The sequence below is a fragment of the Trachurus japonicus genome, chromosome 13 (genome assembly GCF_045865225.1).
Source record: "Trachurus japonicus isolate A0001 chromosome 13, Traja_1.0".
Classification (NCBI taxonomy): Eukaryota; Metazoa; Chordata; class Actinopteri; order Carangiformes; family Carangidae; genus Trachurus; species Trachurus japonicus.
In genome coordinates this window covers 26890278-26918273 of record NC_140919.1, presented here as the reverse complement: position 1 = coordinate 26918273, position 27996 = coordinate 26890278, and the positions used below count along the sequence as shown (strand labels likewise).

The window sequence follows — 27996 nt, the reverse complement described above, 5'->3', positions numbered from 1 at the left end:
AACATACAGTGTTGTGAATGGACCCAAAATAACGGCCTATTTTCGCGGCCTAAAAGAGGTTTTACCTGAAAAAAAAAACACAGTTTCATTGTTCGCTATAATATAATTTTTTCCAGCCCTTCAAAGTGCAGGAAAAATACAGTTTTATTTGGACCTAACAAACTCACGTATCCCTCCGCCCAGGGTTAGCGCCCACCGATCAGCAGTTGGTTAGGTCCAAATAAAAACTGTGTGGAAAAAATTTATATTATAGCGAACAATGTAACTGTGTATTTTTTTTCAGGTAAAACCTCTTTTAGGCTGCGAAAATAGGCCGTTTCTTTGGGTCTGTTCACAACACTGTATGTTGTAAATCTCTGGGCAGGGCTATGGGCTGGCGTTGCTAACGGGAGGAGTGCAGAGAGTCTTCTACTGCAATTAAAGTACTTAGGGGCTATTTGTAAATCATACAACCCCACTTTAAAAAAAATGCTACTATCCCTTTAAATAAATGACAATATCTTTGGAATGTAAGTGATTAATTTGTCGATATTTCAATTAAATTGATAGGTCTATATTTAAATATTGAATTGTATAATGCAAATATGGCAACTTGACATAATTTTATTTTTTTAAATGGGGTTATGGACTTAAACAACACAAACAATAACACAGGACATGTTAAATGAGCTAACATGATTGTGTCCTTGTACAGACACGCTGATGTGTTATCTTTAACACATCTGTTCACATAGTCTATGAAAGCATAAGCATACACAAGATAGATAGATAGATAGATAGATAGATAGATAGATAGATAGATAGATAGATAGATAGATAGATAGATAGATAGATAGATAGATAGATAGATAGATAGATAGATAGATAGGTGACGTAGGGCCGTGTGGATGACGTCAGCCCCTCTGTGTCTCAGGCTGTTTGTTTGTGAGAGGAAGAGGCTGGTTGGATGTTGGGCGGGGTATGAGGAGACAGCGAGAGAGGGAGAGAGAGCGAGAGAGAGAATAGAAAAACCTCCCGATCCCGATCCTCCTCCTGCTGCTGCTGCTGCTGCTGCTGCTGCTGCTGCTGCTGCACGGACAAAAGGAGGACAGGCGGAGACAGAGAAAGACAGAGATAGAGATAGATAGATACAGCGAGAGACAGGGCGACAGGCAGAGCGGAGGACAGACAGACGGACAGCCGGGGAGGATGGGCCGGCGGAGCGGCCGTCGGTAGCGCTCTGTTTTCGGGCACGGAGCTCCAGGATGAGCGTAGCCCTGCAGGACCTCCGGAACACCGTGAGTACATACGCTCACACACACACACACACACACACACACACACACACACACACACACACACACACACACACACACACACTTGCACAGATACACATTAACGCACGCATACAAGCAATTTTCTCGCGCCGGAACGCGTGACAGTCACAGCGCGCGTCACGGGTACACCGGGTGCGAGTTGAGTGTCTGCAGCTGAGGCTGCGGCTGATCACCTGTCAATCACCCTGTCACTGATTGATAACTATGTAACTACATGCAGCTCAAGCTCATGTGTGTGTGTGTGTGTGTGTGTGTGTGTGTGTGTGTGTGTGTGTGTGTGTCTGGGGTTGGGAGAAGGTTTCAGGCCTGACATCAGCTGACGTCACTGATCAAACAGGCTGATCAATCACTAAACCTCACAAACACGCCTACACAATAACTTTGAGTTTTATAAACACAGAATCACAAGGCTTTCATCAGTTAATGGACAAAGCAGGCAGCTCTTAGAGTCAGTGGTTTATCAAAAGGCAAATCGGTCCAGTCCGACCTCAAACTTTATTCTCTAAAAAACTGTGAAATAATATCAGCCTTAATCTGTTTCCTATCAAAATCATCTTGTTTCAATGAGCAGCTGCTGCAGAGGAAACTACATCAGGAACACAGTGAATTATTCTGGTCGAACATTTGCTTCATACAGGAAACTAAGTTTTCTCGTTTTCGGTCTCAGTGAAATGAGAGAGGTTTCAGTTGCAACACTTCTCCAACTGGTTCACATGAAAAGTCTGAGATACAACCACAGGTTTCATCCCCTCCCCCGTGGTCATCTGACAGTCACCAATAGTTTTCTTCATGGATTAGTTGATCTTCAGAAATTGAATCATTTATTCTCATTTCTCTGTTTCTTTAATGAGTTGGTTTTCTGTTTGTTCTGACTCTGGACCTCTGTGGTATTTCACTTCTGCTCAGAGTAAAAGATTAGCTATTGAACCAATCACTGAATCAATAGATTCATTAGTTTCAGTGCTGCTCTCTCTCTCTCTCTCTCCTCTGCTTCATTACTGCTTCAGATTGCAGATGAGAAAGCAGGTGAAACAGGTTAGTTCAGTAAAGCCAGTGGATGCTAACCTCACTGTACTGACTTACTGACAGCTCAGCATCGGGCCTGCGTTGGCCCTGTGTGATGATTTATTCTCCAGCTGCTGAGAGGGACATCTCTCCTGAGAGGGAGAGACATCTGCAGTTTTCTGACAGCACAGTGTTGTAGTTTTAGTCGACACCAGAGGCGGCACCAGGATCAAGCCGGTTCTCACACAGAGAAAACACACCAGCAACAGACACCCACATGCTATCTGTAGATTGAACAGCTGATCAGTGAATTGACAGGAAATCTCCCGGTAACACAGACTGATCATTGATTAGCTTTTGGGTTTTTACTGTGTTTCGACTGTTGTCTGAATATTTGAGCTTCAGAGAACAGCTGAAGATAGTGACTGTCAGTTGTGTTGCAAGCTCAACTCAGGTTTTCTGTCTGTTAGTGGGAAAAACACATTAACAACAGGAGCGGTCTGATTAAACGCCAGATCTAAGTTGTTAAAACCAGAGGCCTCCTCAGATTTATTAATAATCAGATTAAATGGGGAGAAGTGAAAATGAATGAGTATTAACCAGCAAACCAATCACCTGATGGGATGTGTCAGACCTCCACCTTCACAAAAACAGACTTTAATCCAGCATTCAGCAGAGTATACACACAAGTGAGCTGACTTTACTCGCCTGAGATCACCTCACATCAGTGATGAGGGATCATAATGAGTCTTTGTCAGGTTATTCCAGGAAACACATAAGGAAGTTACAGTAGGTGAAGCATGGATAGATCCACGAGGTGAAATCTCTCACCTGTGTTTGACACTGAACAGAAAACTCTCAGACACCAGTCTGGTTTGGTGAGTTCAGGGACCTGAGACAGTGTTGAGGTACATGTATGTGAGTATTTTCATTTCCTGTTACTGTAGAGTTCATTCTGACAGCTGCAGTTTTATTGATTATTCTGACAAAAATTAGTGACATATTTCTATTATTATTATACTGACTGACATTTGCCCCACTGGTCAGCGGAGTTGCACATCACTGACTTGGTTTGTTAAAACAGCTTGTGTACAGCTGCAGTGTTGACAACCCAGCTCATTGTCTCTAGATGTATTAAATAAACTGGGTATTATCCTGGTTCAAAAGGCCACACCTCTTGTTACAGGCTGTTAACCAAGCCACTCTGGTTTGCCAGCTGCTTGGAACCAGTATTATTTCCTCTAACATTATCTCAGAGTGATCATTTTATAGTAAGGAAGCAGAAACGACAGCTCAGTCTTAAATTCATGTGTTTGGTGATTCTGTCAGACAGTGTTGCAGTTATAAAATCAGGATTTAACCATAGATCAGTCAGTTAATACTAAAATGGCCAAGTGTTGAGAAATGAGAAAGTCTAAATTTGCACCACGACAATTTGAGTATTCATGTTTGATCAGTCTTTAATCAGTAATCTATCTGATTACCATAACGTCTTGTCCAAAACCCAGAGATTCATGTTACTGTGGTAAAATGTTTAAGTTCCTGCAGGCATGTTCTAAGCTCTATAAAAAATCATCTGGCACACAGGTTCCCGGTGGTCAAGTGTTTAAGAGCACGTCACATGTTGGTGTAACGGATGTGCACTCACTCCACCCATAAAAAAAAGACGTGCTAACCAACTCGCCAAGTGGTTGTCAACCTCTTGGCGAAGAGGTTAGCATCGTCGCCTCCGGTGCGGGAGGTCGTGGGATCGAACCCCACCTAGGGCAGGCCGTGAGAAACACAACGCAGAGGGCCAGATATGACATCGGCTACATTGGCAATGCCCAATGCAGTGATCGCCAGATCGATTTCTGACTGTGCCGATCTGTGCTGCGTGTCGTTGTTTCAACACAAACTGTCATTGAACCAGAACATTTAGTGGTCAATTCATGTTGTGATTTTTGCTATTAACAGCATGTTATAAGTACTGAAACATTGAACAGGTGGACACGTGCACTCAAAGGTTTATAGAAGGTCAAATTACGTTCACCAGGTTGTCATGGATTTTAGGTGCATTCTGAAATTTCATCTGAAAGGCGAATATCTCTACATTTTTGTGCGTAGTGTATATTTTAAAAACATCTGGCATCATTCATATTGAGTTTAACATGTTTTTTTTACACATAAAAACTGGTCTGAAGCTGAGAAATAAGAATCAGGCCTTGGCTCCGCCCATCACCTGCTGGACAGGTGACAGAGCAGTGAGCATCAAGATATCTGGAGTCTCAGTGAGACCCAGACTCAGGTGAGGAGTGTGTTGAGACCAGAACCGGAGGCCACAGCTGGATCAGAGCATCTACTGCAGTTAGCAACATCTCTGTTTGTTCATGATTGTTAACTTGTGACTGACAGTGGCTGCTGTGTTAGCGGCTGTGCTACTGTACTGACAAGGTTTTGGGTGTGTTCAGCCACGCCCCCCTCCCCACATGATGACAGATTGGCTCTGTAGGTTTGTGTGTAGGTCGAAACACTAAGTCATGGTGTTGACTTGTTATTTCATTCACCATGTGATGAAAAAATATCATAATGGATGTTTAGACGGTCTTTAATAACAGGTGAAGCAGACGGTGGCTGCAGGCTACAGATCCATAATTATAAATTGATCATCACAAGATCTGTGCATTATTTTCCAATTAATTGACTCATTGATCAGTTCAGCTCTTGAGCTCTTTGTGTTAACCCATTCCCACAGTTACAGCTGTGCGTGTGTGTGTGTGTTGGGCAGGGCAGGGCAGGGTTTACTGTTTCCTGTCTGCAGCTCTGTGACTTCCTGTCTTAAGACGCCCAGTTTCCATCTGAGCAACAAAACAAACCAAGACACCCTGGATGACCACTGCTGCTGCAACTGTGCTCGGTGTTTGACCTCATTAGGCTTCATCGCCACCAAATTAGGCTACTTCCCATCATCTTCATCATCATCATCATCAATTACTTGTCATTCCTGATCACCTTCAGCTTCATCAGTCACTGGCAGAGTTTAGGAAACCATTCACCCCCTGCTCCTGTTCTTCATCTTTAAAAACCTGAACTATATTATCTTTTCTTTTAAACATATCCCTATTTTTATTGTTATTCTCCTCTCTCTTCTTCTCCCTCCTCCTTCTCATAATCATCATCATCATGTTGGATTTATAATGGTCATTGCTCCTCACAGTTTTAATGGTTACCTGCAGCCCTGCACTCATCTTGTAACTGGTCACTGGGGGTTTCATGGAGCTCTGGAGGAGGAGGAGGAAGAGGTGGAGGAGGAGGAGGAGGAGGAGGAGGAGGAGGAGGAGGAGAGGTGGAGGAGGAGGAGGAGGAGGAGGAGGAGGAGGAGGAGGAGGAGGAGGAGGAGGAAGAGGTGGAGGAGGAGGAGGGGTGGTGATGATGGTGAATGAGGGTGGAGGTTCAGGGGACTGTGGGGGAAGGGAACTGGTCCTTTCTCTGTGCTATATTGTGTTGAAGAGTTGTTTATGTTCAGAGGTCAGAGGTCACAGAGGGGAGGTGGTGATGTAAAGGTTGCCGTGGCAACGGCCCACAGGTGCTGAGGTCAGGAGGAAGCTGGTGGAGGAGAGTTGGTGTTCACATGACTGAAGTAGGATTAAATCAGGTTCGGTATGGAAGCCATGTTTGTTTCATTTTCTTTCAGTGGATGTGTCGATGTTCATGTTCCCTCAGGATGAACTGTAGTGACCTCATCAACAGGTCGACGTCTTAACCCTACTGTTGTTTAGGACTATACCATCTCCTACCAACCACATTATATAGATCTACTGATTAAACCGGCAGGACTCTATCCACTTGTCCTGGTCTCATTAAAACGGGGTCTGTGTTAGAGAGAGGTTGGTTTCAGATGAAGATTAAACCTGATCCAGCACCACTACTGGTCCCATTGAAGTGAAGGGGCGGTTCTATCAGAGCATGGTGTCAACAAAGATGAATGTTCACCCACTCCCATGGTAACTAAAACAATACTTTCCTGCGTTCATGTTTAGATGTTTTCCTCAGTGTCAGCAGTAATCCAGTGACTGTTGCAGGTCTCCATGGTTACAGTACAAAAAGCTGCTCGTAGCTAATGCAGCATGACTTTGCTTGGTTCAGGTCTGCCAAACTCGAAACAATAAAGACTAAACTCTTGAGAAGTTAGGAGCTTCATCCTAAGTGACCCTCCAGCTGACTATGGTTGTTTCTTCCTCTGAACTTTCAAAACCTCGCACCACATGACTGCAAATGAGGAATGAGATCTTGGGGCACGGCTTTACAATAAGACTCCCTTCATAAAGGATTTATAAATAGGTTGTTAATACAGTTGTAAACACTGTGGTAAATCATGAATTAACAGTTATGAACACAATTTTCATGGTAGGATGTTGATGCAAGCTCTGGCAAATGAAGTTGATGCTTGATACTCACTAATCTTACAAACAAGTTTCTATCATTTTTATCTTACCATTTAAAACTTTAACCATTAAAATATGAAGAGTTCATTAGCAATAGCAGTGCCATTTTGAAACAAATGAGCTGAGGCTTTGTAATTATTCTTTGCATAGTGTTGTTTTCAATAAAACTTTATTTTTTTGAGATATGTCTGTTTTGTTACATCTCAAAGTCACTCAACTTTGGTTTGACTGATATCACCTTATGTAAATAAAAAATAAAAAATGAAGATTCTAGAATTTTTTAAAAACGGAGTTATCTGCTTTTGCAAATGAACTCTTCATATGCTGATGAAGGTTAATTGCTAATAACTTTACAAATATTGATGATGGAGAAAAATAAAACCAACCAAAATCAACCAGATATGACGCCTAACAGTACAGATGCATGCAGGCTCATTATTTAGCAAGCAACAGGTCATTGCTGTCTTTTTTATCAGTAACATCTTAAATGATTCACAAATGTAAACAAACAAATCAATAAAGTCGTTATAAATCATTCATAAATCCTTTATAAGAGGAATCTTATTATAAAGTGGTACTGAACTGGAAAGTTCAAGTTTTTTCAGGTTTTTGTCAGCTGTACTCAGATCAACATTATTGCCACTGTCCTCAACTTTCATCTATAATTAACTGGTGAATGAACTGTTTCCTGTGCTGTAATGTGGTTGTGTGGTCACGTGGTTGTGCACTGCCGCACTGACCCTGCTGATCTGGAAGGACTGTGGTTGTTAATGTTGAGCAGCATCTGCTGCAACTTGATGTGAGAGGAGAGGGGGTTGGTCTGCAATGCACTCAGTGATCAGTGAGTGTCCATGTCGCCTCTTACTGTTGATCTGACCTTTTAATGTACTCGCTCATTTCACATCCCATTTTGAATCTCTGTTTGTTCACCTCATGCAGCTACATCCAGTGGTTTCACACTGCTCAGCTTATCCACAGGTGGCTATAGCACAACAAGGTTTACAGCAGTGCGCCGAGAAAGGCACTGAAGAGGAAGACTGTTAGCTCGTAATGCTGGATTTAATCTGTCAGGAAATCTGTAACTGTTTATGACCTCAGCGACACACACAGTGGGTTTGTATGAAAAACACTGAAACTAAACACAAGTTTGTCTTGGTTTGCAAGACAATGTCACAGGGCACCTTTACTTTGACACATTTGTGCTGTGTCGAACAGTTTGTAACCTGTTTTTCAGATGTTCACGGCGCATTTTCTGGATGTTGAAGCACATTTTTCTAGATTTCCTTACACTTGTTATATTTCTTCTGTCTATTCAGCTCTACCAGGCCTTATAGCATTATGTCTGTTATGTGTCCTCTACTTGTCTGCAGTTGCCCTTGTGATCTACTTAGGTTTTTATTATGTTCATATCGTGTTTGGTTAGCTCTGCTACTGTATGGATAGAGGTGTTTGTAGCAGCAGATTGTGTAAAATGATACATTTTTCTCTAGTTTGATTCAATAACTGTTTAGCTGTTGTTTGCTTCCAGTCTTTATTACTAAGCTAGGCTAAGGATGCACAGAGATGAGACTGATCCTGTCCTGATGTTGCGGAGGAACAGATGATATACTGAGTGTTTGACTGTTTGCTCAGCAGTGTTTGTGTCTGAGGTCCGTGTTTAGAGTACGGAGACTGAGAGGGGACAAAAGAGCAGATTTCACAGCCAGTACAGGGAGACAGACAGACGGACAGACAGAGAGACAGACAGACAGATGTTATATAAGCTGCAGTGAACTCCATTAGAGCTGAATGGAGATGATTCACACACATTATCTAATTACACACACACAAACACTTATACACACATGAGTGACATCACCCTCTACAGAGAGATATAACACACACTCCCATCTCCTAGCAACCCCACTAGCCCACCCCCCCCCACACACACTCCCTGTGTGCGTCATCAATTAAAGAGAACAGAGCCGGGCGAGAGACCCAGACAGGGATAGAAAGGGAAAGAGAGAGAGACAGCGGCACACAGACAGGTTTCAGTGAGGGTGTTAAGGAAGGAAACAGTTGGAAACCTTTAGTTTCCTGCAGGACATCAGGCAGCAGCAGGACACTGAGACTCTGCAGAGACACAGGACACACAGGAAGACGTTTCCACCCTCCTGACCAGGACTGACACTGAGACAGATCTACAGCTACTGCCCTGTCAGACCAGGACCTGGTTTTACAAAGAGCTGCTTAAGGCTCAAATGACTGCAAAAACCATCATATCCGAAAAGGATCATAACAGAAACAATAGAAGGTTTTTATGTATAACAGATGTGATAGATCGATAACTGGGTCCTGCCAACTATGTGACGTTCTGAACCAAAACCAAAAGATTTTACTGTTCATTCATTTCAGTCATTCGCTTCAAGTCTTTGAGATTTTTAGACTCATATTTTGACTCGGACTTTTATGTTTTGACTCAGACTTTTATGTTTTGACCCAGACTTTTATGTTTTGACTCAGACTTTTATGTTTTGACCCAGACTTTTATGTTTTGACTCAGACTCGTGTGAGTGCACACAGATATTTTGACAAATCTCTGACTCAGGTAATTTGACTTGTCTCTTGGCGTATGTGGTCTTAGATATTTAATGATGAAAACAAAGCCTTGAGTCCTGAAGGTAAATATTTTTTGCGCAAACAGAATATATTAAAACATTTGTCAGGACTTTGAGGAGGTCTGTGAACATTAGCACCATGACCAAACCTAGCTACATGTGGTGGGCCATATAATATAGAGTGAAGGAAGCAGATGAGAGGTCAAGAGGTCGCCAGAGTTATCAGGATCCATGATGAATCTGTTCCAATGAACACAAGCCAATATCATCGGCTCAGTCAGCAGAGCTGCACTACTCGCATGCTAACAGCTGCAGCAGCATTAGTAGTTAGTAGCACTGGTCTGCATTGCAGAGGTTTCCATGGCGACCAAATGCGGTGTAGGAGGTGTTGAAGTGAAACGATGTGAGCAGTTTAAGTTTATAAAACTTGTTTTTGCCGTGTTTGTGAGACTGGATCCAGTGTTTCTCTCTGCTGGGTGGAGTGCTGCACTGTTTATATTTCTGCCACACAATGACTGTGGGGGGAGGGGCAGGAGGGGGGCACAGTGGTAGAGAGACACAGAGAATGAAGTACGGAGAGAGAGGAGCTGAGTGTAAACACAGGAAGTGGAGATTTATTTGATCACAGTTAAATATCTCCTCATGCTGAGCTCTCCTCTGCTCTCACTTCATGTTACAGCTGTGCCCTGGTCTACCTTAAACTACGACCTGTTGTTTCTGTGTCTGTATTAGCAACTTTGCATTGCAAAAACAAGTGTGATAGGGAGAGTAGGTAGACAGACATGTAAATGACAACAAACACAACACATACAAATGAAAAGAATAGCCTATGTGTATGGTGTATGTCTATGATATATGATTCAGACATGCTGTCTTTGGTGTTACTGAGAGCCATCAGTAGGCCTACCTACATTATTCTTATTATTTACATGTTTAATATGATTACCATTTAGCACAGCTCATGTTCAGAGTGTGGTGAAATCTGTCTGTGTTGAAAAAGGGTAGTTTATTGTTTGAAAAATGTAATGTTACCTAGCAGTATGCAGTACCTATGGAAAACGGCTAGCCTGTAGTTAGCACTGGTTGCCTAGTTACCTCGAGCAACAGGAAAACTATGAGCCAGTCTAAAGAGCCCGGACTGCTAGTGTTGTCCATAAATAAATAAATAGGTTAAAATAGATATACATGATTGAGTTGATTAATAATGTGACAATGTTTAGACATGATTGATACTGTGTATTGGCTAAATAAGTTGATATATTGAATGTACATGATGAATACGTGTAACAATTATAATTGAACAGTTATACAGTGCTGGGAGTGGAGGTCAGGTCAGTCTGCTGTGGAGATGAGCTACTCCTGGTCGTAAAGGGGGGAAAACATTAACATTTTTTGAAAATAAATTACACATCCACAGTTTATCCTAATAAAAGGTATTGTGCTGTAAAATAACATTCATCTCACTTAAAAAATCTGATTTTATTCTCTCAGCATCACATTTTAACATCACAACAGAGTACACGTTTGCTGCTCAGATAAATGATACAATATATTCTAGATTTAAAGTGAAAGAGTACTTATTTTTACAGAGTCCATGGTTTCCTGTGCTAATCAAAGGACTCTTTACTCTTTGCCCAGATAACAGCTGATTTCTCTTACAGTGTGTTTGTTTGTACTGTGAGCTGATATCAGACGTCTGCTGCAAAGGAAAGCTTTAATATCCCCGGGGAGTACTCTCGCTGACAGTCAGCTCAGCAGTCAATGTATAATCAATATACATGACTACAACAAACAACAAACACGATATTGAGTGAATGGCACAGCTTCATGCATTATCTTTACATCTCATCCAAGCATCCAGATACAGCGATTTGATTTCTATCAAAACATCATGAAGTGAAGAGGACTTCTGAAGGACGCGGTTGGTGCGCCGAGAATCTGACTGACTCACTTTTAGCTTTTATTAAACTAACTTGATTTATAACATATGGACAGTAAATGCCTCTTTCACCACAGAAACAACAAACAGACAAGACTGTAATGCTGAAATAAGACAACACGAAAAGGAAGTTGTGGGAAGAGTTAATTCAATAAAAAATATGCAACAGGAGAAGGGATTAGAAAGCTCAACACATGTAGTGAAAATGATATTTGCTGCAGTTTGTCCTGTTGTTTCCTCATTTATGCTGCTCTGCTGTCGTGACAATCACGCAATCATTTCTTTGTGTTGGGGATTGTATAACACAGTGAATGGAGATAAAATAGGAACTTCTTTCAGCAGCCTGACTGACTCCACCTGTTTTTATGGAGGTTAATGAAACGCTCTGTTTCTGTTTCCAGTCAGATTAGATTCATCCACTGTTTCTATCTATCAGTGTTAGTGTGGACATCACTGCCTGTCTTATGTCTCCACAGATGTCCAGCTATAAGCGAGCTACACTGGAGGAGGAGGAGGTGTCTGATGCTCCAGCTGAGGCGGCCTCGTCTCCTGACGGAGTGGAGGTCAGTGAATACAACACAAACACACACATGCACAAAGAAGAAGCTTGCAGTCTGCTAAGTCTCCCGTGGCTAACTGGTCCCAGGTGAAGTCCTGAATTCAGACTGATCTTAATCTCAGTTCAGAGCCACGGGGCTGGAGACAGACCTGGGGGGGGGGACACAACAAGGGGCCACCTCCGTGTGGGTCCACCACCCACAGAGAGAGGAGCAGGGGGGCTCTGTGGAGGAGAAGGAGGATTTTCACACAGACTTGATCTGTAATAAACCTCTTCATACAGAACCAGCTCTGGAGCAGAGTCCTGGACCCTGACAAAAGGATCCTGGTCTGGAAGTCTAAGCAGAACCAGAACCAGTTGAATAAAGCCAGGGGCGGGGATTGAACTGTCTGGTCCTGGTCCTTTTGATGGTTAGGGATGAAAATCACAAAAATCCCAAGACCACATATAAGACCACCTGTGATCTGGTTCTCACTGTGATCGTACTCTGGTCCAAGTGGAGAGAGAGAGCTATGATGTGTCCCATCGGGCGGTGGACACGCGGGGCCGTTCTTGTTCAGTAGTTTGTGTTCAGACTCTGGGTCTGTGGTTTTCTGTCTCAGGTGGGCTTCAGGAAGGGAGGGGTGGACATCCTGGGCAGGAGGACTCAGCTGGAGGTTCTGTTGTCAGTCCTGCTCCTGGCCGCCCTGCTGGCCCTGCTGGCCTGTCTGCTGGTCCTGGGACTGAAGTTCAGCTCAGGTACCTGTGCCTCCTCCTCTCCTTCTCTACTTCCTTCTTTCCTTTCTTTCTTTCTCCTTCCTTTCCATTTCTCTCAATTTCCCTTTTTCCCATACCCTCACCCATCCTTCTCTGTCTCTGCCTTCTTTCAGCCCTGCACACCCTTCACCACCTCCACCTTTCCTTCCCTCCCATCCCTTCCCTTTCCATTCCCCCCTCTCTCTCCTCCCCCCCTCCTATTGACATCTCTCCCTTTCTACCTCCCCCTTTCCTTCCTTCCACCCTTCTCTTCTCATCTTCTGTGCCTCATCCTTACAATTCAATTCAATTCAAATCATTTAATCTCAGTAGACATTATCTCAAGGCACTTTACAGGATGAGGCCCTTCACCCCATCTCCCATTTCCTTTCCTTGTCAGTCTCTTTTTTCCTATCTTTCCTTTTCTGCATTTCCTCCCTAGCTTCCTCTCTCCTTTCCTCTCCTACCCCTGCGTGTCCTTCATTAGCTTCATCATTATTTCTTCCCTGTCTCCCTCCGTTTCCTTTCCCTTCCTACCCTTCTCTACCTCATCCTTTCCTTCTCTGCCCATCCCTTCCTTCCCCTTGTCCCTATTCCTTTCATTTAATTTCCCTTCCTTTCTTACCCTCGCCCATCTGACTCTACCTCCTCCTTTCCTTCCCTATTGCCCTCAGTCCTCTGTTTCCTCCTTCTCCTCCTCTCTTTTCCTCTCTTCTCTTTCCTTTCTTATTCCTTTGCTATCGTCTGCCTCTTGCATTATGAGGTTTCTGTCGTCCGTTTTCACCTGCACTTATTTATTCCTCTCCCACGATGCTGTGCAGACAGTGGGCGTGGCCTGTGTCTGTCAGAGGCATGCGTCACAGTGGCCAGCCAGATGGTGGAGGCGATGGACCGCAGTGTCGACCCCTGCCATGATTTCTACCAGTTTGCCTGTGGAGGCTGGATGAGGAAGAACCCGCTGCCTGATGGCCACTCGCGCTGGTCCACCTTCAACAGCATCTGGGAGCAGAACCAGGCGTTGCTCAAACACCTGCTGGGTGAGGCACACAAGGGTGGAGCGAAACAGGCTAACAAATACCTTCATCACTCAGCTGCTTTTACTGTTGGAGTAGTACAGTATAATACATTATAGTTACAGTTACAGTTTGAATTTGATTTAAATTTACTTTTTGTTCCTGAAATCCTCCCTGACTCCACCCAACTGTTGGGATCAGGATTATCCAGATTTTATGGATCAAAGTTATCCCGATCCTACTAAAAAAAAATTTGAACAACACAAACTGAAGGTTTGATCCAGATGAAAACCAAGATTGGATCATGCGATCTAATCCTATCTCAGAATCCGTTTTTAGTTTGGAACAACCCATTTTCAAGATTTGATTCAACCCATTATCCAAAATATGATCAGATTACTTTTCAACAACTGGACCCTGGGATAAAAGTCAAATGAATCAAAATCTGGATCATTTTGATCCAGATTAACAACTGGGCCCAGAGTCTTCCAGGATTGGTTTCATCTTCCAAACTTGAATTCAAACCTCCTGTTCCTCAGTAACATTAAAGGCCCCATGCTGTGCACTTTTCTCTGGGTTTATTTACCTGATGATATCCCTAACAAGATGTATCATTGGTTTTGCATACCTGTGATCTGCTTAATATCGTTTATACTGCCCCTTTCTGTTGCCTCTTTCTGGAGCTCTAGCAGGCACAGCTCATTTGGCCAATCAGAAGAGAGAATGAGAACCTCTCCTCTGATTGGCTGACTGTTTTTGAGTGGCATGTGGTCGGGCCAATCACAGGCAAGTAACTGAAACCTAAGCTGCATTCATACAAATTGAAAAAAAACAGCTGGTCACGGTGGGCGGAGTTACCTTGTGTGTGACATCACAGAAAGGAGGAAGTGCTATCCGCTCGTCTCAAAGAGACAGTTCCTACAAATGGGCGGTGTGTGTTTCTCCGTTTATGACCAGTTTGATGCATGAGGCAGTATATACGTGGCCCAGAGACCTCCCCAAGCACAAAAAAATAACCAAAATCACATTTTTCATGCCATGGGGCCTTTAAACCCTGACTGTGAGTTGTTACCTCTTTAGAGAATGGGACCTTTAATGGCAGCAGTGAGGCAGAGAGGAAGACCCAGTCCTATTACCTGTCCTGTCTCAACACACAGAGGATTGAAGACCTGGGAGCTCAGCCTCTCATAGACCTCATCGCCAAGGTAACCAGCCAAACACTCAGGATTGTGGTAACTGCATCTCTCAAACACACGTTGTTAAAATCTCTCCAGCAAATAATCTGTTGCCCTGTCCTCACAGGTTCGATGAAAGTTTCTGATCTCCTTTAGATTTTAATGACACCCTGATTGTTGTGGAACTTTATGTTTACAAGGAAATCAGTGAATAGAGCATCAAAAAAGCGGACAGTCATGGTCCCAACAGAAAGAACCATTAATATTCTGACCACACATTTGCAGATGATAGAGAAGATGACGATGCTGAAGACACACAGAAAGGGGACTTTGGTAGTCCCAAGGGGAGGTGACAGTGATACAGCAGATACCACATAAATCACATGTAGAATTTAAGGGCCAAAGTGTAAACGGTAATCATATAATACAGAATCTTTGTTTGATGATTTTCCCTGTCAGAGTCATTTACCTTACCTTACCTAACTTACCGTATACCTTACCATACCTTACCTTACCTTACTTTACCTTACCCCCCCAATAATATCTTTTTAACACATTTATTTCATATCGTTCTTTTTTTTTTTACACTGAGACACAAACCTTCTCATCCATGAGAGATTCTGATTTGTGGACCTGAGATTATCTATTTATCACTCTGTATCGCTCATCTGATTTGATAGTGAGATCTCGTTATTATAATCAAAATGGTGGTTTAGGAAATTTACAGTGTCAGTATTGGTAAAGAAATCATAGTGGGAAAGTGTGATCAAAGACATCAGCAAACAGTTTCATGCGCCCTTGTCTTCAAAGATATACATTTCTACACCAGAAAGTGGTCTCAGGTGCTGGTCTTAAGTTAGGTGCGGCCTCACAGATCAGATTCTCTGTGACTTCTCTCTGTAGATCGGTGGCTGGAACATGACGGGTCCATGGGACAAGGATAACTTCATGGATGTCCTGAAGGCTGTCTCTGGCCCATACAGAGCTCAGCCCTTCTTCAGTGTAGGAGTCAGTGCTGATCCCAAAAACTCCAACAGTAACGTCATTCAGGTAAGCCAGATCCAAAACCAGAGAATGAACTCAAGGATGAACTGATTAGAGGTTGGTTGTCAAAGATCAAGATTGTTTTTGTCCACAAATTTCAAGTCACAAATTCATGCAGTAATTATGACACAAGTAAAACACAAATATAACAGGATAAAATGTTCAAATGTTGACAGTTTAAATCAGAAAGGTCAAAGTTCAGTATAACATCCTGATCCTTATTACGATCACCATTAAAATGTTTATTGCAGCTTTAGTATGCATGTTTGGCGTCGTGACTCTGACCGCATCACTCCCTGAGAATAGGATTTCATTAAATGGAGTGCTGAGGGAATATGCAGGTGGATGCTGGGGTGATGGCGGGGCAGAAATAATGCAGTAGGCTGTTTGCAAGCCAGCACTGTCATTGACAGACAAAGGGGATGATGGTTAAATTTCCCAGCTTAAATAGAGCGCCAAATTGGGAGGGTGTGTATGATTGAATGAGGCATGCCATGTGAGTGAAGCAGCTCATGGCGTGGTGAATGTGCAGGTCACAACTTCTCCACAAGAGCGTTTTGGAGTTGTTGGATTGTGTATTTGATGAGTTTTGAGGGACGAGACCTGTACCATTCACCTCCATTGTGTTCGCTGAGCAGCTCGCATCTCTGTCCTGTGTATCTCGAAACAACATGCACCGATAATTAAAGGTAATGAACTGACTCTTATGACTATAGGGATTATGGAAATAGGCGAACTTCCCAAAATGTTGAACTATCCCTTTAGGAAGGTGATCAGTAGGTGGAAGGTGATACAGGCTGTTCTCCTGAGGCATAGCTCAGCTGACACGTTGGGGCTGTGGATGTTAGTGTGTAGACACAGCTGTAGCGTCTCTGCAATTAGTTGGTGATGATCTGTGTTGTGTGTCATTCACCCGTTGACCTTTCATGCAGGTGGACCAATCAGGGCTCTTCCTACCATCCAGGGACTATTACCTCAACAAGACAACCAATGAGAAGGTGAGAATTATTACGGTCTATCCAGGATCTGACAACAGAGAGATGATATCAGAAAACAGCCGCCAGTACAAATCTGTGGAACTGGTTTTACTAATGTTGCCTAATCGTGCCCTGCTGGTCCCAGGTGCTGGCAGCATACCTGGACTACATGGTGGAGCTGGGGATGCTGCTCGGAGGGGAGCGGAGCTCCGCTCAGCTCCAGATGCAGCAGATTCTGGACTTTGAGACTGCGCTCGCAAACATCACAGTCCCACAGGACCAGCACCGTGACGAGGAGAAGATCTATCACAAGGTCACCATCGCTGAATTACAGGTGAGGACGCTAACGACTGAGAGGGCTGGAATGACCAGGATCTGAAGACCAGATTGATTTGACAGAATATGATTTGAAGCTCCCCTCTTCACACCCACTCAGTCTGCTGGAGGGGCTTTAAAGAGACACACAGTTTATGCTTTATGTTTATGTGGTTGAGAATCAGATGAGGAATCGACTCACAGCAGGTGAGGTTTTAATAAACATCACTTTGTCAGGGTCATACCTCATACCTCTCACCCAATTCAGTTTCTATTTGATGTGAGCTCAGCAGACTGTGTGACTGTAGCCTGCAGTGGTACAGCAGACAGATTCAGTGTTCAACAGCTGTTCAAATGTTGCAAGCAGCAATGAGAGAGCAGCGGTGCTCTCACACTACTCCATCTCCGTCTCTGTTGTTGCAGCTCTCTGTCCTTCTGGGCTGCAGATGCTTCTGGGGTCGCCATGGCAACTGTTGCCATGAGTTGTTGCTATGTGCCTGCATCTCTGAGCGAGAGAGGAGGGAGAGAGAGGGGTTAGATAACAGTTATTATATAAACATGGCTGAGCATGAAGGAGACATCAGACACAAAACCTGTCAGTGCAGGTGAATTGTGACCTTCACATAGAAGAAGAGGAAGAAGAAGAAGAGTCCAGTAAGTGACAGTCGAGACATCAGTCGATCAGTGGCTGTGAAGCAGCACCTCTGGTTTCTAAACTGCTTTGTGTGTGAAGTCATTTGTCCAGTCACACCCACCAGTAGGTGTCAGTCTGTTACTGAGGTGTGTCAGCCATGGGATGTGATTATTTTTCATTTAATCATCATTAAAAGCTGCGTGAGACACATCATCTAGACAATCGACCCCTCATCTATTTTTCATGCGTGCCACACGTACACCTCCAGCAGAGACAGACCTGTTGATGTCATATTAACGTCATAGCAGCAGCAGCAACAACATTATATTAAAATGACACCTTTCACTCTCTGAATCTGAATGTGTCACACACCTCAGAGTGTGTGTGGGAAGAATGAAATGCTATTTGTAGGTAAAAGTGCTGCGTGAATGGTTGAATGTCTAATATGAAGCACTTTGAGTGGTTGATTAGACTAGAAAAGCACTTCACTTACCATTTCAATGAAGAAAGAAATATTCAGGCTTGTATCATCAAAAACAATAAAGAACAGCAGTGCCCCAGTGTCTCACCTTGTAGAGCATGTACCTTAAGGGCTTAGTCCCAGATGCAGCAGCAATAGGTTCAAACCTGACCTGTGGCTCTTTGCCTCATGTCATCCACCTCTCCAGTCTGTCAATGAGGCTTAAAAGATCAGTGCAAAGATGAAACAACAAACAAGACCATGTGAAAACAACAGAAATCAGCTCAAACAGAATCAGACAGTGGGGTACGATGGTGTGCAGATGTCAGTTTTAATCAGCTGATTGACGGACGTCTGAGGCTTGTGAGTCTCCAGCGCCCAACCCATGTTTTTGATGGAATTTCTCTTCCTTCTCTTTTTTTGTCACTCATCTGCCACGGCCCTAACATATTACAAACAACTACCTGTCTCATATGTTATTGCTTTATTGGTCTTCTTTGTTACAGCTTTTGTTTGTCTTAATATGTGTTTGTCTTCTGTGTTTTATTCTCGATCAATTCTCAGGTTCTGTATGTGAGCACATTTTTGAAAATGTTCTTGTACATTGTACAATGTACATTAATCTGACAGCAACAGGTTCACATGACTGATACTGATACACACTGTAATGACAAATAAAGACCACACTGATCCCTATAGGGACATTCTCAGTCTACCCAGCTGCAATAAATTAAATCAAATTAAATTAAATACATTCTGAAACGGGCAATTCTGTATGATGAGTACTTTTACTTTATTAGCAACATTTTGATGCTGACACTTCTGAACTCGTACTTATCCTACTTAAGTTTTAGTACTCAATTGATCCTTCATATACTATGAGACAGACAGAGAGACAGACTGGTTCATTGGGTCCACCTCAAGACTAGTTATTCTTACAGGTTAAACGTTGCTGAATCATGAGAGAAAAGAAACATCTGTGTTAATATCAAACCTGCAATAAGGTTATGGACATGAAACTTAATGAGATAAGTCAACTACAACTCCTAATGTGCATTTCACCAATTAACATTGAAACACAAAACTTAAAATTCTCTAATTTCTGAATCTGATCCCAACCACTGCACAGTTGGGTTGTTGTGTAGGTCTTACTGTATATCACAAGTTTCACATAAACCCCTCAAGGTCAGCTGGGTGAAGTTCTGCTTTCAGGTTTTAGCTTTTGCAGAACTGATCCTCTCTTCTCTATAGACCCTGAGGTTAATGGGTATTGTACTGAGTATTTAGAGACATTTTTTTTATTATTTTAACCCTGTGTAAAACCTGCCGTCTTTGATCTTCAGTGTGCTGTTGTTTCCTGTTTCAGCTCCTGGCTCCATCTGTGGAATGGTTGGACTACTTGACGTCCTCTCTGTCTCCTCTTGAGCTGAACGACACCGAACCTGTTGTCCTGGAAGCCAGGGAATACCTGCAGCAGGTGTCCGACCTCATCAACAAGACTGATCGCAGGTCAGATACAAGCACTGTCTTTCCAGTTCAGTATCTTGTACAAAGTCTCAGTAGACTTAATAGAGGCCAGCATCAGAACCAGGTCCCACCCAAACCTGAATGTGACTGATTTAGAAGATGAAAATCAATAGAAATAATCAAGGATTAATTATAAGTCTAGCACTGTTGCCATACAGGTCTGCATGGAGCCCTTTGTAAGGGGACTGGACTGACACCCACACCTAGGCCTACTGGATATACACTTGACAAGGAGCGTGAATATTGGTACTTGATGTACTGTTGTGTTTAATAGACACAACAATACATCCCAAACAGCCCAGGATGCTATGTCTCATCAGTTTTCGAAGGGGCTGTGGTGAAAAGTAGTTCAGATTGTCATATTCCTGAAAATGATTCATAGCAACTTTGGTTTGTGGCAAATTACCCTCAGAGCTAATCTCCACGTCTCCATCAGCCTCTGCTCTGTTGTTACTGCCAACTAGCAAATGTCAATATGCTAACGAGCTATGCTAAGATGGTAGACATGTTGATCATTCTCTGTCTGTCTCTTCAGTCTGTTGAATAACTACATGATGTGGACACTGGTCCAAAAGAGTGTGGCCAGTTTGGATCAACGCTTTGAAAATGCTCAGGACAAGCTGCTGGAAAGTCTCTATGGAACCAAGAAGGTACTGATACTGATACTGATACTGATACTACAGCTAGTCCTGCTGCTGCTGCTGGTCCTAGTGGATTATTACTGTTCTGTCTGACATTGGTTTGTCATCTGTAACCAATTCACTTGACCTGCTTTGACCGTCTCTTCCTGTTTTTACCAGTTTGTAACTAGGTCAGACTGGTTTAATCTGGTTGTAACTAGTTCAGACTGGTTCTACCTGGTTGTAACTTGGGCAGCTTATTTCTTCTATCCAGTTGTACCTGGTTGTAACTGCTTATATTTATTGTAGTCCTGCACCCCGCGCTGGCAGACCTGCATTGGGAACACAGATGACACGTTGGGCTTCGCTCTTGGAGCACTCTTTGTCAAGGCAACATTCGACAAACACAGCAAAGAGATTGTGAGTCACACAACTTCTACCCAATAACAGTAATCTGGTTTCTACAGCATGAACAGATAGTCCTGGATCTTGTACTTAAGTCTGCCTTGGTTCATTTTAGTTAACCCTACTCTCTCTTTCTATCTATCTATCCATCTATCCATCTATCCATCTATCTCTATCTCTCTTAGGCTGAAGAGATGATCAACGGGATCCGCTCAGCGTTTAAAGGAGCTCTAGACCGACTCAGCTGGATGGATGATGACACCAGACAAGCTGCAAAAGACAAGGTATACAAGCGAACAAGAGGATAGTTAGAGTTAAAGGTAATGATGATTGGTCTAATTGGTCTGCTCTGTATGTCCCTTGTTAGGCAGATGCAATCTATGATATGATTGGATTCCCAGAATTCATCTTGGACCCCAAGGAGCTGGATGACGTTTACGACGGGGTGAGTGACAGGTGTCAATATTCAACTGTGACACAGTAGCCACCACACATGAGTAGAACCCAATAGGTGATGATTAACAGGATTTCTTTTGTATAAGTCTCTATTTTGTTTATTTTTAAAGAAAATGTGGGTTGTCTTCAATAAGGTAATGCTCTGCTGCCCCCTGCTGTTAAATATTGCTGTACACCTGTTTCATAACTGCTCTCTTGTGTTTCAAGTATGACGTGTCGGAAGAAAGCTTCTTCCAGAACGTGTTGAACTTCTACAACTTCTCAGCTCGAGTGATGGCTGACCAGCTGAGGAAGACTCCCAACAAAGACCAGTAATTCTGAAACTATTAATAACAGTGACACACACCAACACAATAAAGACCAGCAATACTGACAAAACACCAGTAATAATCAAAGTCAAATACACACATTGAATCAGGGGTCATATTCACAAAACACCTTGAGGCTAAATACTGTCCCCAGCTGACAGAGTAAGAAGAAACTAAATTTAATGTCTTTCTCCAGAGTGTAAATAATGAGTTTCTGATGTAAAACCACGTCTTCAGTCTGAGATCCAGATAATCAGTGTCAGTGAAACCTGCTCACAGTCAGTCAGCTGCTGCAGCAACATCTCAGAGGGCTGAAAACACAGAACCTTAATTCAGCATTCAGAGCATGTTTTGATATTAGCAGAGTAAATAGTGGTCAGTTCAATTCATAAACACGCTGAAACAATCCAAGCAAACACTGAAGGTGATAGTTTGTACATAAATGCTTTTCAATCTCCGCTTTGAATAAGTGTAATGGAAGAATCTAAAACCACCGGGGATCCTCTAGATCTGGACATCCCTTTCAACTCAGTCACAGAGAGACTGAGGATTCAATAACCAGCAGATCAGAGCTGCTGGAGTGACTTAATCGTCTGATACCCAATATATATTTTGTCTGAAAGAGACTCTCAGCTCCTCTGTGTAAAGCAGAGAAGAGGAAACTCATTTAGTCATACTTGTGAATATAACCCCTGGCCTGTTTTAAACTAGTAGGACCACAGATTAACTCCTCCTATCCTTGTTTCTTCCCCACATCCTCTCCTTGTTACTTCTTCTTGTCCAGGTGGAGCATGACTCCTCCTTCAGTTAATGCCTACTACATGCCCACTAAGAACGGCATCGTCTTCCCTGCTGGGATCCTACAAGCTCCTTTCTACGCCCACGACAACCCCAAGTCTGTTTACCTCTAAATCTGCCTATCTATGTCTGCACCTGTTTGTGTGTCTGTCTGTGAGCAAATTGTGATTTATTAAAAAATATGTATATAAAATTGATAGATTGTGATTAAAGTACCTGATCTCCCTCCTGCTCGCCAGATGATAAACCCCTTGGTTTTAATGAGTAGAGCCTATAGGAGACACTAGCAGGACATTTGGGGACATTTCTTTAACTCATGCATGTTTGTTTTCAGGGCGCTGAACTTTGGTGGGATTGGGGTAGTGATGGGTCATGAGCTCACTCACGCCTTTGATGATCAGGGTGAGTCTGAATTATTAGTTATGTCACAAGTTAAGTCCTTGCTTAACATCAGGATGTGCCTTGATCCCATTGTGTTTTATAGGCAAAATCAAACTAACCTTAACTGTACCAAGCCTTTTTGGTGGGATGTATTTTAATTAGAAAATTGTTTCATTCAGCATAATGTGATGTGTATTTTGCTGGCTGATTTAGCACAGTCTCTATTAACTTTCTAGATGGTGGTACATGTTTATTAAGGTTTTATTGTTTGGGTGTTCAAAGTGATTGCTAGTTGATTATCTGGCAGTAACCCAAACACAGCAACCTCTATATCAAATATCTGAATGCACGGTGTACGTTGTGTAATGTACACAACATTTATGAGAGGAAGTTACAAGGACAAAAACATTACTTTAGAGAAGCTATAATGTACTGTCATATCAGATAGATACCATGTTAAATATTGTCCCTCTCTCAGGTCGCAAGTACGATAAAGAAGGAAACTTGAGGCCGTGGTGGCAGAACTCATCTGTGGAGGCATTTCGTCAAAGAACAGAATGTATGATGGATCAATACAACCGCTACACCATCAATGGAGAACACATCAATGGAAAACAGACACTTGGAGAAAACATTGCTGACAACGGAGGACTGAAGGCCGCATACAACGTTAGTACTAACATAAAGATGCATAAAGATGAAGTAAACTGTTCTGAATCTGAACCGATGTAACATGTAACTGTTCTGTCAGGACGCGATACTGATGTTTGTCTTCTTCAGGCCTATCAATCATGGGTCAAGAGAAATGGAGATGAAAAGAGACTTCCTGCTGTCAACCTGACCAATGACCAGCTCTTCTTCGTGGGATTTGCCCAGGTAAACAATACCTGTAATGTAACCCTCACTTCTAAATAACGTTCATCATCCCACAAGGATCTGTACCTGGACCACTTCTGTTTCCATGAGCATTGTTCAATATGTTCTGATGTAGACTCAAATTATACGCCGATGACAAATTTGTGTGTCTTTTGCCATCAAACTGCCATCAAAGCACAATGAATAATATTACAGCATGGTACATTTTGTCAATAGGGTAATTAATTGTGACACTAACTGTTAGCCTGTCTCCTAGTCTGAGTCAACTCAGTTCTGTTCTTTAGAATGTGATATACAACATTTAGGTGTAAACCAACAAAAGGTTGTGTTTGAGTTTAAAGCAGAAGTAAGTGATATATTTGTGTTAATATAAGTCTTAAATAGTTATATCTTCCGACAGCAATCACTTACATAGAGTGTTTGGACCGAAACACGGGTCTGTCAGTCACTCTGCTCTGCTCTGAGCCGAGGAGAAAACATTTATCGTATCCTACAGTTTTTATCCAATGAGGAGAGAGAACGGCATGCAGGGCTGTGTGTGCAGCCAAGGGACGCCGTGAATGTGGTGACGTAGGGACGAGGACTGTTATGGTGCGTTCAAGGCAACTCGTAACTCGTGTTTTTCCGACCTGTGAAGTCGTACCAGTTCGATCTGGTACGAGTTCACGGGTCGGAAGTTACGAGTGGCCGTTATAGTGACTTTCACAGGTAAAACAGGTCGGAAAAACACAAGTGGGTTGCCTGGAACGCTACAAAGTCGTAAGTTGTGACTTGAAGCTGTAATTTACGGTTTCAAAAGCCTGCCTGGAACGCAGCATTAGCCAAAACGACCGGATCGCTTACTTCTGCTTTAACAAATAAACAAATCCTGGAGAATATCAGGTGAAAGTGAGGATGTGAGGAGGCGAGACTTTGAAACATCTCGTCACTCTTGTGTATTTTCCAGGTGTGGTGTTCAGTTCAAACACCAGAAAGTGCTCATGAGGGCCTGGTGACTGACCCCCACAGCCCACCCAGATACAGGGTCATCGGCACGCTCGCCAACTCTCCGGACTTCAGCCGCCACTTCAGTTGTCCTGCGGGGACACCCATGAACACTGGGAAGCGCTGTGAGGTCTGGTAGGCAAGGCTGAAGAGGACCGCATCTGAGGACGAGAGAGGGGAGGGGAGCTAATTAGGGCAATCTGTTAATGAGCAGGTCTGTTCATGAGGAAACCCGTCTGTGTTTAGTTCATTAACAGGGGGGTTTCTGCATTGACAGGCTTGTTGGTGTCTTAATTAGAAGAGAGAGTGTTAATGATCAGCAGGTAATGAGAAGGTGATCGGGTGTTGGTTGCGGGTGTACCAGGTGTGACAGTGAATATAAACCTGTTGATGGAGACGTCAGGCCGACTTCCTGTCTGGACACTGAAGGGACTCGGTGGACTTCACAGACACATGAAGGACTAATGATGAAGATGAAGATGACGACGATGACGATGACAAAGCTACATGGGATGATGTGCTGATTTCTGCTTTATCACCGTTATTGATTATTATTATTATTATTATTATTATTATTAATGGGCTTTGGTTTGTTTGTGCGTGTGTGTCTGTCTGTCTGTCTGCCTGTGTGTTTCTGTGTGTGTGTGTGTGTGTGTGTGTGTGTGCGCGTGCGTGCGTCCATGTGTGTGTGTTCTTCGTATGACAGACCCCTATAAAACTGTCTTTCTCTGATGACATCACTGTGATAACCTCATACAGAGTTGAACTGTTACATCATTATTCATGGCCGTGTGCATACTCAGATCATCAGAGGAAGCTGTCGTTTGATTTGTCACCAGACAAGTTGTTCTTGCAAAATGTATTTCACTCTAATTCACTGTAATTGTCACACAACAGTTGATCCAGGACTGAGTAGATCTGATCCAGGACCCTGACCACATGTCACAGTCCGGGATGTGGAAGCGATATATTTTAACTTGTAGTATGCAACAAAATACGTTCAAGTAACAAAAACATAATTTAGATGGAGACAGGTCTGTTCCAAGAGAGTCCACAGAGAGCCAAAGTCAAACCTGAACCAAATTCAGAAAATCCTCATTTGTAACATTGCTAACTAACTTTCTCAACAGTAGACCATGTGCCTTGATTCATGTGTTCAGATCACACCAATAGATATTATTCTTTATTCACTATTTATGTTTTAGATGCCTTTAACAAACACCATTTACTATTTCCCAAGCCCTAGACACACAGGGATAAACTCTGAGGAGTGTCAGAGATTACAACTGTGTGTCAGTGACTTTAACAGAGCTGCTGTGTATAGGATTATGATGAGAGCTGTAGTTTCCGGTGTTTGGCTATAAACCACTTAGGTTTTGTTCTGCTGCGGTGCAGCTGATTGTTTTTTGTCTGTGTAAAGAAGCCGTCCAGGAACATGCTTCATTTCTGATGAAAGAAATGTAGAATGGCAGATTGTGTAGGTTCGTGATGTGTGGCCAGGACCTCGACTCTTTGCAGACACTCAGTCCTTCTCAGTCTGTGTGTTGACTTCAGTAAGGAGACCTGTCTCTGTCTGAATACATCCTCTCTTAAGTCACTAAACATCTTAAAAAACATCAAAATCAGTTTTGGTTTTATTTATGTTTGGGTTCTGAAATATTTTGGGTTCAGAAAATTAATAATTTTAATTGGTGAATGGAAGAAGAATTCAAGTTTTATTGTTTTTCTTTGAGATTAAAGGGTTAATGAGTGGCAACTCCCTTTAAATGTACAAAAAATAGGTAATTTGTACCTAAATTAATTGATGAACAGTTTTCAACAGTTCAATTATGACTAAACTGATGGTGTGTGATTACAGAGGGGGTGCTATAGATAACTGTACTGTGCTTTACCTTCATCAGAAATTTTGAAATTTTGATTCTTTACTTTAAATCAATTTCAATGTGAGCTATTAATTTAGCCCTTGAAAATTCAAAACAATCAAAGTAGGCTAATTAATGTCACAATCAGTTATTTTTCCCACAAATTCCCATCAAACCTGAGATCTGTGTTAAACAGGTCGCAGTGGGTGAAAGGGTTAAAAGACTTTGATGAATGAATGAAACACAATATTGTTTAGTCAGGCATCTTATACTCAAATCACTATGTTAACTCACTGTAACCACTAACCCCCTTGCCAGTGTTGTCATGGTAACCAACTGTTACTGTCACCGACATTAGTGAGGAGCGAGAAAAGGCCTTAAAGGTTAGATTTTACAATAAAAATTTATTTGGAAAGATACTCTAAAATTTTAAGGTTTGGCCTTAAAAAAGTGGAGTTACCACAGCTGCTTGTTGGCTCTGAGGTGACCTGATATTTGATGAGTTCCTGTTTTAAGTCAAATGAAGTCAGGTTTATTTTTACAGTTTAACCTCATATTAGTGTTAGAGGTGAACTCCATCTTCCATTGGAGCATTCAGTATTGGAAAATGATCATGGGGCATTCAGGGATTTAAACAAATGTGGGACCTTTTCATTCACTAAATCTTGTAAGGGGCTTTTGGTGAGTAAAGTAAAATGAGGTGTTGGGGAGTTATGAGTAAAATGAGCATGAGGCTTTGCAGGAGAAAAATAGGTGTGGGGCTTAAAATCAAATAAGTAGCCTAAGTAAAATCAGGATGGGGTCTTCAGGGACTGAAATAAGGATGGGGCATTCAGAGCTAAAACAAGTAAAGCTTATCTGAGTAGGAAAGGTAGGTTCAGGGACGTTTCTAGTTTTATCATGTGTAGTGTTTCATAGTGACTAAGTGTGTCTAAGAGTGAAACTTGACTTTCTGTTTTATCTTTCACCAAAGTCCAAAATATGTCTGTGACAGAATGAGTCCCTCTGTCATCAGAGCCTGACAGCTGGACTATTAATATAAATATTATAGGCTACAAAGAAACCAGGATAATTATATGAAAGACATAAAGTATCTAACATTTAATACTGAGTAAATATGAAGTGTGAGAAGATACAGCGTGTTTCAGTAGTGCAGTGTACAAACAACATTAGTTTAAAGGCTTGTTACCTCAACTTCAATTACCCACAATCCTTTAGTGTTACTGTTCAGTGCGGGTACCTGACTCTGACAGCAGGGGGAGCTCTCAGCCTGTTCCCCTGGACTTCATCACCTGAAACACATAAAAATAAAAAACATTAAAGTCGGTATTGTGATCACACTGCCCACTGTATACTGTGTAATCTGTGTGTGTGTGTGTGTGTGTGTGTGTGTGTGTGTGTGTGCGCGTGTGTGTGTAGAGTCACAGCTGTGAAGCAATGTGTGTGTAAAGCAGACGAGTGGTTTTCAAAGTGGTGTTTGCTGCCCCCTGAGGGGCCACCAGGGGGCACTGGGGGGTCCTCGGCATATTGGAGGGAAGATGAGAATAAACGCAAATAAGACAATAAAATCAAATTATTATTTTTTG

General features: G+C 42.5%; 1 protein-coding gene across 1 annotated transcript; it reads left to right on the top strand.

Annotated features, from left to right (window-relative positions):
• Positions 1–940: 940 nt before the first annotated feature.
• ece2b (endothelin converting enzyme 2b) lies at positions 941–27753 on the top strand. The gene is made up of 19 exons (XM_085795624.1): positions 941–1277; positions 11758–11844; positions 12443–12578; positions 13397–13612; positions 14669–14793; positions 15667–15813; positions 16740–16805; positions 16930–17118; positions 19560–19702; positions 20256–20370; positions 20650–20760; positions 20931–21029; positions 21113–21190; positions 21409–21512; positions 22294–22404; positions 22642–22709; positions 23167–23357; positions 23469–23564; positions 24511–27753. The coding sequence occupies exons 1-19, from the start codon at positions 1245–1247 to the stop codon at positions 24685–24687; spliced, it is 2292 nt and encodes a 763-aa protein (XP_085651750.1). The 5' UTR covers positions 941–1244; the 3' UTR covers positions 24688–27753.
• The last annotated feature ends 243 nt before the right edge of the window (positions 27754–27996 follow it).

Excerpts from the sequence above, each read along its gene's own strand:
- ece2b (XM_085795624.1), top strand. The coding sequence starts at position 1,245 with ATGAGCGTAGCCCTGCAGGACCTCCGGAACACC. Across the intron at positions 20,761-20,930 it reads ACAAACACAGCAAAGAGATT|GCTGAAGAGATGATCAACGG; the intron begins GTGAGTCACACA and ends TATCTCTCTTAG. Across the intron at positions 22,710-23,166 it reads TCACGCCTTTGATGATCAGG|GTCGCAAGTACGATAAAGAA; the intron begins GTGAGTCTGAAT and ends TCCCTCTCTCAG.